Source organism: Rattus rattus, chromosome 3 (genome assembly GCF_011064425.1).
Source record: "Rattus rattus isolate New Zealand chromosome 3, Rrattus_CSIRO_v1, whole genome shotgun sequence".
Taxonomy (NCBI): domain Eukaryota; kingdom Metazoa; phylum Chordata; class Mammalia; order Rodentia; family Muridae; genus Rattus; species Rattus rattus.
The window spans coordinates 187240657-187255196 of NC_046156.1; the positions used below are offsets into that span (position 1 = coordinate 187240657).

At 39.6% G+C, this 14540-nt stretch overlaps 1 protein-coding gene across 3 annotated transcripts in view; it reads right to left on the reverse strand.

Moving 5' to 3' along the window:
• The window catches only part of Pde4d (phosphodiesterase 4D), a 798677-nt gene that overhangs the window by 186134 nt on the left and 598003 nt on the right, over positions 1 to 14540 (reverse strand). For all 3 annotated transcript variants that reach the window (XM_032898910.1, XM_032898911.1, XM_032898912.1), the window contains exon 2: positions 5663 to 5854. In XM_032898910.1, the coding sequence (XP_032754801.1) occupies positions 5663 to 5854 (192 nt within the window). The remainder of the gene's footprint in view (positions 1 to 5662; positions 5855 to 14540) is intronic.

Consider the following 14540-nt stretch of genomic DNA (forward strand, 5'->3'; position numbering starts at 1 on the left):
CCAATGTCTTTTGCATATTTTGCCATTGGGCTTCTTGAAATTGTAAACATCTATGTCAATCTCCACTAACGTTGTATAGTAACAATAATACCAGTGGTCAGCTACAGAAGCAGAAAGGGCCACCTAGATAGACTGTAACCATGATTGTGTGACTTTGGATGATAATAATGGATCTGGGAAACCCAGTGTCCTCACAGATTCAGGAACAGGGCACATTGTCTAGTCCCGAGCTTGTTATAAAGATGGTGGCACTGAACCTGTTGTGTCTGCTCCCCTCTCCCCAGTAAATTGCTCCTCTCATGGTTGGTCTTACTTCAGTCTTCAGGATATAAACAAGATAAATATTTTTACACAGAGCTTTTTAAACTTAGTTCATGGTGCTTCAGGTGTCTCAATTTTATTTACAATACTCCCTTTGTCCAAAGAAATCACCAGTAGTTCCAATTACTAAGAGTTAGGTCCAAACAATTTCATAAGGTTTCCCCCTAACAACTCAGTACCCATTAGCACTGTCCAACTTCCTGCTGTGAAAAGAGATTGGCAACTGCTTCTTGGGTTTCCCATTACCTGGGGACTTTTATTTAGCAATTGCTTTTTATCCATCAACCACTGAAAACTCGTTTTTGTAAAGACATGAGGACGTGAAGGGCTGCTATGATCTAAAGATGAAAGCAGAAAAAATATAAAGCTATCAGTGTTACAGGTGACTGACAAATATTTGTTTTCCTTGAGAAGTTAAAGGATTCCTCCCACCTGTGTGATTTCCCTTTGGGTATCACTGCCCCGGTCCCATTAATCTAACATCCTCACTGTGAGGGAATTGGGGAAGGGTTGTTAGGCTTTGATAACTTCCTACTTAAGTTGATGGAAGATGGCTCTGAATTGGCAAATCAGAGGACTTTAAAACATTTATGAGTATATGTGATGCTAATCTGATGTCAAGTTCACTATTTGTGGAATCAACTAAAAACCCAAGCAGCTCAGCCCATGTGAGGAATTTTCTTGATTGAACCATTTGAGGTGGAAACAAACACTCTAAATCTGAAGCATGTGTGAGGGTTTTTTTGGTTTTTTTTTTGTTTGTTTTCTGGGTATTTTTTTGTTTTTTACATTCTAGTTGGAGTGTTCATCAACCCTGCTATTGAGACATTCATTTATTCACTTGGATTAGGAACTATTACTTCTGGATTCTAGCACAGACTTCTGAAGACCAGCAGCTCTCTAGGACTTCCCAGGGACAATGGAATCAGATTGGGACTCCGGAGACATCCAGTTTCCTGAACTGAACAACTCCCAGATGCTTGGCTTTTCTATTCTGAGATAGCCATTGCTGGACTATTCGGACCACAGCCTGTACCCCTCTCATACATTTCAGATACACTTTCCTTGTATCTGCTCTGTTCCTTTCGAGAAGCCGGACTATACAGTGTATTAAAATCTAAAATGTAGCTACAAGAGGCTACACTGCTTCCTGTAGTTCACTGGGGAGTAGAATCTTTCCAGTGAACCAAGTCTGCTTTTGTTTTGCTTTTCTTTCTGAGATATTTCAGACAGAGTCCAAGGAAAAATTACTTAACCCAGAGTAAAACCATGAATAGATGCCCTGAAATGGCTTACTATTGAACTCTATGGACACCTCCAATCTCTGGGATTACAGGTATGTACTGCTGCCCCACCTACCTTTTACAAGGGCGCTGGGATCCAAACTAAGGTGCTTATGGTCACATGATAAGCATGTTAGCAATTAAGTCACTTTTGTGGCATTTGGGTTTAATAAACTCAGCAGAACTTTCCAGAAACATCTACCTTCTATAAGTGAATATTTGTAGATTCTGAACTTCTTCATACTATAGAAATGCTCAAATTTTCTAAGTCAGGTGCATGGCTGCTTTATTGTTTTTATGCACCATAAGATTTGTCATGGTTTATTTTTCACCAAATTTTAATAGTACTTCATAGCCAGTTCATTAGTCAAATGAGTTTTGTCTATCTACTCACAAATATTGTCCACAATGGTATAATCAAAGTGATGTTCTTTACAGATGATCAAAACTTTTATTTGTATCTTTAAAAGATAAACATTTTTATACTCTGGGTCTCTTATTCACAAATAGCATATTAATATCTCCATTTAAAGAACTGAGGGATGAAATGAGACAGCAAATACAAAGATACTCAGAAAAGTAAAGTGTATTATGCACACATGATGTCTCTTATGACCATCACTGTGGACTTTTTCCTTTCTGTACCCCTGCTACTTATTAATTGTTATTTATGGATGATAAGACAGTGGCATCTTGCTAGGAAGGGATGATTTCTTTCTTCTCATTTTGTAATTAATTAAACAATTATACCCAAACTTACAGATAATTTGGTTTTTCTAAAACATTTCATTCAAAGACTTATAAACTCTTGACACTAAGGGATTTTATCTGTTGTAATGCTAGGTAAGAACAACATATACAGACTCATCAAGCAAGCCAAGTAGATTTTAATAAGATCACTCTCTGTAAAACACACAGTTGTGTAGTAGAGCTAAGGACACTGAACATGCTGGGAACTAGTTAAAGGAATCTGATGCACACATGGGCACATAAACCATCAAATAAAGGGAGAGCAGAGTTATGTATGTGTGGAAGATAAATGCTGAATTAAATTAAACATGAAGTCATAATTACTTTGTTTATCTTGTTTCTCAGCAAGTGTGAAAGGAATGCCTCATTTCTCCTAGGAAAATATACCGAGGAACTCAGAAAGCTGAGCGTGTCAAGGCATTATTTTCCAACAATATACAGAGTTGCATCATGGTCAGATTCAATTTGTCATTCCTACATGAGTCCTCCCAGTAGATAAAGGAACTCTTGAATTGGTACAGGGTAAAATGAGGTCATTCTTGTATAGGGCTTTGGAAATAAAGGCCTTTTTAGAATGTGAAATATCACCAGCTTTTCATAAAATGGAGGTGCACATTTAGCCTTTCCTAACTTGAATAGAAGGTATGGGACACAGGGCCTATGCATTAGCATAACAAAATTGTTTTTCTAGATTTTAATGAGCAGAGCATTTAACCATTAAAATACTTATCCACTTACCCACTACAAGTTCTCTGACCTTTCTTTCTAATATGTTTTAATTGCTCAATACTTTCTTTCATTCATTAAACAAAATTTAGTTGTTTTCATTTCCAATCCCTTGCTCTCTTACTTTCTTCTCAACAAGTCTTCCTCATACTTCAATGTCTATTTTTGTGTGGTTCACTGAGTTTCATTAGCATTTCTTGCCTGTTAATTGACCATAGTCCCTTAGGAATGGTTAGGACCTCGTGGGCCCCTTCCCCATACATGGTGAAATTATGGCAGGCCCAATCTTCTATAGGTCTTCTGTAGACAATCACAGCTACAGAGAGTCCATGATTGAAATGGCCGTGTCTGGAAGTCTTTTTTACCACACACCTCTCTGTCCTTTGACACTTACATTCTTTCCTCCCCTCTTCCTCAATGTTCTGTGGTCCTTGGGAGAGGTGTTTGTCTATTTTGTTGTTTCACTTTTAATGAAGTTGCACTAGAAAGCTTTTTTTGGCTAACCACAGGGATTCTTGGACTGAGCACTCCTTTATCAATCCCTCTAGTGTGTCGTTCTCTTGCTTGATCAGCGTATTGACCTTCCTCACTGTATGAGTCTCACATATATTATGCTAGGTAGGCACTCTACCACTGGGGGCTACATCTCCAGTCCTATTCCTACTTTTCCCTTTGAGGTAGGGTCTCACTGTGTGAATTCAACAACATTTTGCTTCAACCTCTGAGTAGCTGAAATTACAGGAGTGTATCCCCAGGCTTGGGTATGCAGTGGCTTTGTCCTCTCACCTTGTCTCCAGCTGCCTACCCCACTCTCACTGGCGACAATGACTCTTGTTTGATGGAAAAGTAGACATCATCAGCCAATAATTCTCTAAACCCTGTCTTTCCTTCATCTCCATCTTTATATTTCTTCTTTTATGGTTTTCTCCTTTGTCTTCTCTTAAGAATACAACCCCAGGGGCTTGAGGGATGGATCAGTGGTTAAGAGCACTGACTGCTTTTCCAGAGGTCCTGAGTTCAGTTCTCAGCAACCACAGGGTGGCTCACAACCATCTGTAATGGGATCTGATGCCCTCTTCTGGTGTGACTGAAGAGAGTGACAGTGTACTCACATAACATAAAATACATAAATAAATCTTTAAAAAGAAATAAAATCCCAGCCTCTGTCATTTTTCCAGACACTGTTTCTTGAGCACTATTGTAGCTGTACATTTATCTGTAATCATCTTTTTTTCCTGAATTTTAGTCTCTAGCTTCTGGGCCTTCACTCAGCTTGTGTTATTAATTCCTTCCTCTTTAATTTTTTCCTCCTTAGTCAGCTTTAACTCTCTCACTCCTCCTTTTCCTCGATTTTCTAAAAAATATGCATTTACTGCCTTAGAGAACCACTTTTACCTCACTCCCCAACCTATTGGGGTTCTAATTCTAAAACCTCAAGGTGGTACTCACATTTTATTACAAATAGTTTAATAGCAGTCCTTCCTTCCCCTTAAATCCAGAGCTCAAGAACTGTTCTAAGAGTTCTAGAGATATTCTCATTGTGTCTAAATAAATAAATAAACATCCTATGGACCTATAGAAGATAATACAAAAAGACACTCTGGCAATGGGAAGTTATTTAGGAAGAAGAGTAGTCATTAGTAACAACTGATGCGAGAAGGGGGAACTGAGAACTAAAGGTTACAAACTAGGCAAAGTCTATTCTTATTTCTAGATGCCCATTTGAGGCTGTTGCTTGGTCTACTGCCTGGGAGAGCTTTTAGGGTACCAAGAATAACACTGAACCCACAAAGGGTCCTATAAGATGAACTGTAAGTAGGTCCTGTGAGGGTGTTGCAAGAAGATGAGAGTAGCAGGATGAATGTTTAGATCTAGAGGAGAGAGAAGGCTAATTGTGTCCATTGCCAAATATGACAGTGCACATATTAAGTAAGAATAGGGACCTGTGCACAAGTTTCCTCAACACAAAACTATTACAAATGTATAATAAGCATACAAACTGAATGTTCTGGGGAAATGAGTGATAATCCCTGTATTATCTCAAGGCCATTATTTTGAATTCATTTCTAATCTACTCCACGTCTTAAGTGAATTGGAGTATATTGCACCTAGTGATTTATATTTGGAACCTGGTTCCATTTGTACAAAATCCCCAAAAGATCTTGTCAGTTTCATGTCTGTACATATCAACTGAGATATAGTCAATACACTGTCTATCTTCCTGTCATAGGGATCTTCAACCTAAATTTAAGGCTTTTAAAAATAGTAGAAAATTGTCTGAGTATCTAAAGTTTGAGTCTCCCATAAATATAAGCTGATGTCTTAAGGGTAATTTTCCATTAAATGTTTAATTCTACTTTTCCCAAACAATACACTTTCTGAGAAAATGTTATTCCCTTTAATCAAGGTGACAGTGCATTCGAGTTAAAGCTATTATTTCTCTTCAGCTTGGATGATTTTATTCACTTTCTGCATCAAAGGAGGAGGATGTGGCTGGACGAAATCATCATTATGACATCATCCCCTACAGAGATGAATCTGCTCAGGTTTATGTAGGTGCTTCTGCCCATGCTTATACTCACATATCACTGGCAATCGAGGAGTTCCTGGACATAGACTTTGGAGAGAGGTCATAATCGCTGTCTGATCGATACAGGAAGGACTCCCGGCGTTGACTGTGCACAAAGTTTGCTTGGAGAATTAGCCCAGACCCTGGGCTGGTCATGGGATCCAAGGGACTCCGTCCCGCTGATGTGCCATTGTCCACATCGAAACTGTGAATAGAGGGAGAGAGTTAATTTGGTGGGAGCTCCGGCATGTTGATATCTCAGCAGAGCAGTTAGCCCAGGTTTAGAGATGAACTAGAAATGTAGTGGTAGCATGTTTGTGTAGTACACAAACACCCTGAGTCTGAGCCCTAACACCGCAAACAAACACACAAACAAACAAACAAACCCATGACTGTAAACAAAATGTTGGGTTAACATTCTTATTTTCCTAAACTTTTGATTATTTACAAAGCATAAGTCTTTCTAAACCTAACTTCATTGAAAAAACTAAGTCATTATGCAAAGTAGCTCTGAGCACAAAATTCCTATTTAGAAAAGAACAAATTTATAGTAATTCAGTAAATAGTAGAGTTTGGTTGAACAACTACGACTGTCTGATGTCACGATCCACTTGAACATGGGCGGCTTTTCCTTCTCACACTATACCTATTCAATTGTTACTTTCTCCATTCTTTGCTGTGAACACATAATGGCCTTTAATTTCTTGAATCTGTTTTCCAGACTTTATCTAGCATAAATATCTAGATAAAGATCTTAGAATGCAAGAAATACTGAATACAACATTCATCAGTCAAAACCCTTCATTAACTCACTTTGCTCCAGAATGAAATAAAAACTCTTGGCTGGACTGAAGGTCTTGATCATCTCTCAGCTGCAAGCAACCATCTTCTCATCCCAAGGTACACTTGTACCATCAGGCAGTTTACAGTCAACTTCCATTGACTTACCACCCCTCTCTGGCTATTGCTTCCTGGGTTGCTCTTTTGTTTACTCACCTCTCCTTTGCTAAGACTATTGACATTCATTCCTCAGGACTTAGTTTTTATCTAAAAAGTTTTGCCAGAAACCTCAGAGCCTTGTGAAGTATCCTTCATGCTACCAAAGACACTCCCCTATTAGTTTCTTATGGTCAAGACAGACAGTTAATCGAAAACATTTAGTACATGGTAAATGTCTTCCTGTGTAGATTTTGAACTCTCACAAAATGGACTTTGAGGTATCTGAGCACTTCATGTATTCTTTCAAAAACTTTTATTGGATGGGTCAAGAACCCATGTCATAGACTCAAATAGAGAACCTATTACTATTCTGATGCTAAATGAATAAAACATTAATCCCTAATGATGTATAATTATACCAATAGATTAATGCATCTCTCATCCTTGATCTTAGGGTCTTCTATTTGCAATAGATGGTGAATGACCCTGAGACAAGCTACTGGCCTAGGGGGTAGACAATATGAGACTCCAGAACTACTAACTCTAAGTGGAACATATGTCTTGTATCCCTCTTCTAAAAGCTCAAGAACCACTGTAGAAGAGAATAGGACGAAAGACTTTAAAAGCCAGCAGCAGTAGATAACTACAACAAAATATCTTGTGGACACAACAGGGTAGCTTCAATATGAATTCACAGATGTTGTGACAGCATGCACAATACTTGTACAAATCTAAGACAGACCAAATCCCTGAATGGAGTGGGGAATGGACAGTCTCCCTCTTAGTTGAGGAAGAGTATGAGCGGTTAGCTGTTGGGAAAAGCAGTTGTCTCAAGGAGTATAGCCCCTGATAAACATACAATGCTTCAGTGGGAGGCCACGTTATTCAAAAGTATTTGGGTAGAACATATTGACCAGGATGCAGGGAGATGTAAAATTGGGTGGGAAAGAAACAAGGGATGCATATGAGAAAAGTTGGAGGAGAGAGGGTGAATATGACCAAAACATGTTCTACCAAATTGTCAAAGGACATATCTTGTATGTATATATGTACCTGTATGTGTATAAGTCTCTACCCTTTACTGGGGCTAGAAGCATAGATCAATGGTAGAGTCAAATGGCTGACACACATTAGTCCCTGTTTTCAGCCTCCAGCACAACACAGAAAAACAAACTCCTGTATTAAGTAAGGTAAATAAACATTGAAGAAATGAAATGCATTGAGTTCAGAACAGATTTTTAAAGTTGGTAGATAAAAAATAGCCATATACACAGTTTTCGGTGGAATTGTCATTATAACCCAGATAGACTTTCTCAAAAGACAAAACAAAACAAAACAGAAACAAAACAAAAAACCCTTTTCTAGTGAGACATCAATCAGCATCAAATTCAATTCTCATCTGTTCTTCAGAGAAGAGAGTGACATCCTGGGATAGGCCAGGGGGTATGTGGCTAAAGGGAATTACTGAATGCACAAATGAATTTAAATTAAATGATTACCGACATGTCCCCATTAGAATCTTTCTCCAGAACTGAACATGTAGCTCAGTTGTACAGTGCTGCCCTACATACACAATGCCCTGGGGTTAGTTTTCAGCCTGCCCATGTGTGTGTGCAACCACCCCTTTAAACACACACACACACACACACACACACACACACACACACACACACACACACAATTTGTGGCCCACTAGTTTAAAACATTTTTAAATTTTTCTTTTCTAGATTTATTCATACTTAGTGTCATGTCCCAAGTGTTCCAAGTAAGCCAAGTAATGGGGGAATCATTAAATCACTGATCACTATTCATCGGTGACCAAGCAACACCCGAATCAAACCTTCAGGCAGGGGTAAGACAGTGTTTCAACTGCTGTAAAGAGTGGTATCTGGGGAACTTAGAGAGGCTCTTTTTGGGTGTTATTCATTTCTTAAACACTTAATATGAGTATACTGTGATTAAAAACTGTAAAAGCAATAGTATTAATTCAGGCTGGCCTACCTGTGATGCTTCATAGAAGAGTAGTGACTAAAGTGAGCCTTTAACACTACTCAATATGCGTTTGGAAGATCCTATTCAGAAGAGTAGGGAGGGATGGGATATATTTCCCTTTAAGGAGACAGTCACAGAGGATCTAAGGATGGAAATTCTCTACAAAGCATCTGTGCTTGCTTCCTCTTATTATTTAGCAGAATGATGTTAGTGTTAAATGGAACAGAAGGAAACTTCTCTCTCCATATTCTTCTTGTACAATAAAGGAGATAGAAGAGTATGGTTTGGGGTTCACTTTTTTTCAGTTTAATAGATTAATTGAAACTCAATCGCCAAAAACACCCCATTAATTTAATGTTTTTCAAATAAAATGTTTTTAAATTCCATTAAGAAAAATATTAGCTTACAGAGACATCCTACTATAGATTATTTTGGAAAAATAATACTAGATATCTTAAAAAATTTTGATAATAATACTATCATAAAAATCAAAACATTTACTAACTGGATAAATTATGTCTGTTCTGAGATCTAACTAGGGTCTTTGCTGTCTGTAGATGTAATATAACACTTTGTCCACTAGATGGAGAGAATGTTCTTAAATATGGAGAATGCATTATAAAGTAATGGGAAGGTCTACATTACCTATTAAAGACTCACGAAAACCTCTTAAATATTATCTAAAATAACGCCTCAAAATCTATTAAACTGCTTATAAACATTTACTAATATTTCATCTATCTAAGAAACAGTTAAATTAGCTTTACTTTTAAATTAATTCATTTCTTTCTTTTTCCAAGAATGGTCAGACTGGTCTATCACTTAGAGGTTCAAATGACCTTCCAGCCTCAGTCCTCCGAGTATCTGGGACTAAAGCTATACACCATGCATGCTTGGCTAAGAATCTGCCTTGGGACCAGGCTGACGAGGAGGAGCTGATGTTCTATTGGACCTTTACTTTAAAATTACTCAGGAAGACATCACTGACCCTTCAAAGTACATCACTCAATGTCTGTTATACTGAACAAGGCACCATTGATATCAGCAATATCCTGGGAAAACCTTTGAAATTTGGGAATGCAACTTTTCTCAGAGTAGTTTGATTTGGGAGGTGGGCATTTGGTCATATGTGACATGAGCATGCTAGCCTTCTATTTAGTAAGTGCTTCTTTAATCAAAATTCATTATCAGGGAAAAGCAATATTACTGAAAATACCTAGTTCAAAGTATTACCAAATATCAGCAGTGGTGAATAACACTATAGAAAGCTTTTACATAATGAAGAATTTAGTGAGCGAGCTTGTGTAGTTCAGTAATTGTTCTTAGATTAATACTTGGGTGGCGGGATACAGATATAGGAAGCAAGGCAGTAACATCTATAAAGAAAAAAAGGCCAAACATATAGCACCAGTTCTAAATAGCCTCCAAGCAGAAAAGCACAGTGCTATATGAATTGAGGAATCAGATATGTCAAGAGAAAACATATATAAAGGAAGCTTAATGCATGGAAGGGGTAAAGGACCCAGTCAGAACGAAGGATGCCCAGTCAAAGTGAAGCAACATAAGCAAGCTTGGGATAGGGTGGTGGCGAGTAGTCAAACAGGACACAGAGTTGGACTGCATTTGTAGGATGGTGCTAAAGAGCGGTAGGGACATTCAAAAGTGGCGACACTGTACTGTACAGGTAGGCTGGGATGTGAATAGGAACTGCGCCAAGGCGTGTAAGCATCAGCTCACAATAGAGAGATATGTGGAAAGACACATGGCTGTTTAACAGCCTATGCCTAGGTCTGACACGTGGGAGACTGTTTACGTTCATGTGGCTAGATCTGTGAAAACAAATGTGCTGTTTCTGCGATTATGGGGAGAGTAGAATAGCCACGAAATAGAAAATAAATCAAGAACCAAAGGATGAGGGAGGAACCCCTCCCAAATAAAAGGCTTCTTAACTAAACTCTTCAAGTATGAAAAGGAGGGTCGCGCCTGCAGAGAGATCTTGTTGGGTAGAAATAACAAAAGCCAGTACTTGTCTTACGCTGTAGGCTACAAATCAACTGAGTGTGAGACTACTTATTATTGGCTTAACTTTCTGAAAATTAGCTTCATTTAAACCGCGAGCTAGTTTATGCTGCAAACAGAGATGGCTTGAAATGAGCTGCCTGGTTTTGAAACATGGCTTTGTCTCTAGTCCTTGGTATTAATAAACCGAGAGAGAGGTGGGGGTGGGGAGAGCAGTTAATTCAGTTGTTGGCATCAAAGAGACAAGGAAAAGTGAGATTCCCAAGGATCAGAGGATCCTCCTGGGATTAAGGGAGTGTTTGGAAATCTGTAAAAGGTCTTAGCTCATGGAAAACAATGGCATGCTATAATATCCCATGTATTTTCCCCCTGAATGCAGTGCAGGCATTCACACATCTTATAGGATCTGGCTTATAGCAATAGATGGTTGCAGGAAAATGATGATACTGCTATATTGGTCCCTGGGGGGTTGGGGGTGGGATAAGAGTCAAGATCTGTTGGAATGATGCATTCAGAGCTCTCGAAGGTTGTGTGTGGATGGCAATTTTTTTCTATGGAGCCTTGTTTCCTCAAGAGACAGACAGAAATCAGACAAACTGGCCAACCAACAGAACTGCTCCCAGATTTTCCCATTTTTATTTTCATTTTAGTGCAATCAATGGATAGTAATGGAGTCTCTATCTACCTCCAATCCAGCTGCCTCACTGTCCCCATACTTCCTCTCTACTAACCTTACAACTGGTTTGCTAAGGTTTGTTTCTCACCATTTTTTCCTGATGTTCTGGTGGGAATATTTTGATTCTCGATTACCATGTGGATCTCTCCCGAGCCTGCTTCCTTCCTGAGTAAATTCTTCATTTCATTTCCTCTAGCCTTTAAGATCTCAACACTGACTTCAGGGTCGTGAGGTGGGGCACAGGAAGGACTACAGTGGCTAGTCTCCTAAGAGTCCTTATCAATGTGAGTTCCCTGGACTAAGCATTCTGTTAGGAGGCTTCCTGGGAAAGACCCAGCTGAATGCTCAGGGAACCCTAGGAACCTTAACTAAAGCCAGGAAGAAGCAGCTGTCTGCTGCTCCTGAAGCCGTGTGCTGAGAACGATGGTGTGTTCAGAACACAGGCATTTTGGTTCATGTTATAAGGTGAAGGGATTCTAAGAGGGTTTAAGGTAGAAAACCAGAGTTAAATTTTGAGCCTTGGTTCTGTCCCTTATTAGTCAGATCGTCTTGGCTAAATCATTTACCTGCTTAAGGTCCCACTTCCTGATAGAGAACGGCAGGCAGTTGTGAGGCCATTATGAGGATTAGAAGTGAATATGGTTAGAAAGCATTTAGCTCATTGCCTGGCAGCTAGTATATGCCCAGTAGAGCCAGCGGCCAATGTTTTAGTTTTGTTAATCTTTATCTTCCACTGAGATCATCCACCAAGATCATTGTCTCTATGTGAGTCACTCTGTGTGTCTAAACACAACACTTCGAGGAGAAGCTAAATGGAGACATGAGGGAGGAAGAGACATATGGGACAGAGCAGGGGAGTGTGCCCCGGCCATCAGTGAGGTGCCAGATGCTGGCCCCGTTTGCTCTTACAGCTTCAGCTGCTTTGAGGGCATCTACCGTCCTCCATAAAACTGGGGTAACATCCTGGCATAGGGTAGAGACTCACCAAGGAGAAAGAACAGTTCCGTGGTAGGAAATATGGAAGGCATAGAAGTCCCAACAACTACTGCAGGCTGTAGCTGAATATAGTGGGTAGAAACAACGTGTCAATCTTTTATCTCCAGATGTAAGTTGTGCCTAGAGGCAATTACATTGTTATGGTGGTTTCTTTTTGTTTGTTTTTTTTTGGGGGGGGGTTGCTTACTGCCCCAAGGGTACAGCATCCCTCACTGTTGGCTATCCAATGGTACACATGGTGTCTAGCCACTGGGGAGGAGAAGGAGGTTGACTCTCATGCATAAGATATCTGGATGATGATCAAGAGTTCTTCTTCATGGGGTTGGGGATTTAGCTCAGTGGTAGAGCGCTTGCCCAGCAAACACAAGGCCCTGGGGTTGGTCCCCAGCTCCGGGAAAAAAAAAAAAAAAAAAAAAACCAAAAAAAAAAAAAAAAAAGAGTTCTTCTTCATATCAAATATTTCATTCATTCTTATCAGGACCATATGGTTATAAAATGTGTTTCTTAAGAACACTAGTGATATGGGACCACTCGACTTTTTTCTGAGAGCCAGATACCTCCTCTGCAATAGGAAGCACTTCACGAAATTAACTATTTTGATATTTTTTTACAGACTCTATAGAAGACTACAGTTTATAGTGCTATGCACATATGATGCCTTCTCAAGCAGAAACTGAACATCAAATGTCAGCAAGGATATTCAGGATATTTTACGTTACTAGATTAAATGGTACTGTGGCTGTTCCTTTGCATTTTTTTCTGTGCATTTCCACAGAGGGTAGGCATTTAAGAAAAAACAACCATAGTAGTTGTTTAAAAAAATGTCATGGTGGGCAAAGCACTTGTTGGCCTCTGAGTTCTACCCCCAGAACCTATATAAAGTTGAAACAAGAGCTGTCCTATATATGTGCACACATGCATGCACACACACATGCACAGGTACACAAATGAACAGAGAGAGAGAGAGAGGGGGGGGGGGAGGGAAAGAGAGAGAGAGAGACAGAGAGAGAGAGAGAGAGAGACAGAGAGAGAGAACATGAACTAAATTTTATTACAGTTTCACATATGGTTTTCATGAACAAAAGCTTGGTACTCACAGTATGTACTTATTTATGAGTGAAATGATGTTTGATAGTTTATTAGTAAAAGTATCAGGTGAAACAATAGTCATTTATGACTTGCCAGTGACAAGTCACAGTCAGGTGACAAATGACAATAAAGGAGTGTAAGATGAAGTTGATAAATGGAGTTTGACATAAGAGAAAATAAGCAGGACAGGCTTTGTGCATTTTGGTCAAACAATACAGAAGGACTCCATTTTTATGAGATACACATTAGACCAGTGTGGTGGACCAAAGAGTCAAACCTCAAAGCTGTCATCTATAATGTGCCTGTGCTGGAAAACAAGGCCACCACAGAGGTGACAACCATTGAGGGAGATAGAGTCCTAATCCAAGAAGGCTCCACAAAACTGTCCACTGAACTCCACACATGTGCTACTGCATAAGCGCACCCATTCTCAGCACAGCACATACATGTACAATAATATCTTAAATCTGTCCTGGCTATTCAGGTTCCATGTGAATTTCAGACTTGCTAGTAGAATTGCTCTTCTACATCATTGAAAAATGTCATTGGAATTTTGGTGGGCATTGCAGGGAAATTGTTGCTTATTACGAGGAGTAGAGACAGGTCCACCGCTGTAGGTTTTTAATGCATGAACATGCATAAGAAAGGAGAACAGGGGGGTTGGGGATTTAGCTCAGAGGTAGAGCACTTGCCTAGCGAGCGCAAGGCCCTGGGTTCGGTCCCCAGCTCCGAACAAAAGAAAAGAAAAAAAAAAAAAAAAGAAAGGAGAACAGGAACAGACAAGCAAATTAAGTCAAACTAAGAAAATTCTGCCCAGCAAAGAACAAACAGAAAGCGTGGAAAACACAGCCTCCAGGTGGACAGAAGCATTTTCAAATGTCTCTCTTCCTTTCTTTGTTCTTTCCAAACAGGGTTTCGCCGTGTAACCCTGGCTGTCCTAGAAACTCCCTTTGTAGACCAGGCTAGCCCAAAATTCATGTAGACGGGCCCACTTCTGCTTCCCAAGTGCTGAGTCTAAAGGGATGTGCCGTCACACATGGCTCAAAGGACATTTTTAGTAAAGGGTTACTGCCTATAACACATAAAGGACACATTTCTCTAGACTGGCTTACCTGAGGGGTCAGAAACAGCCCCTGAGGACTACTGACTCAGTTTCCTTTCCCTGGTTCTGGTTCTGTCA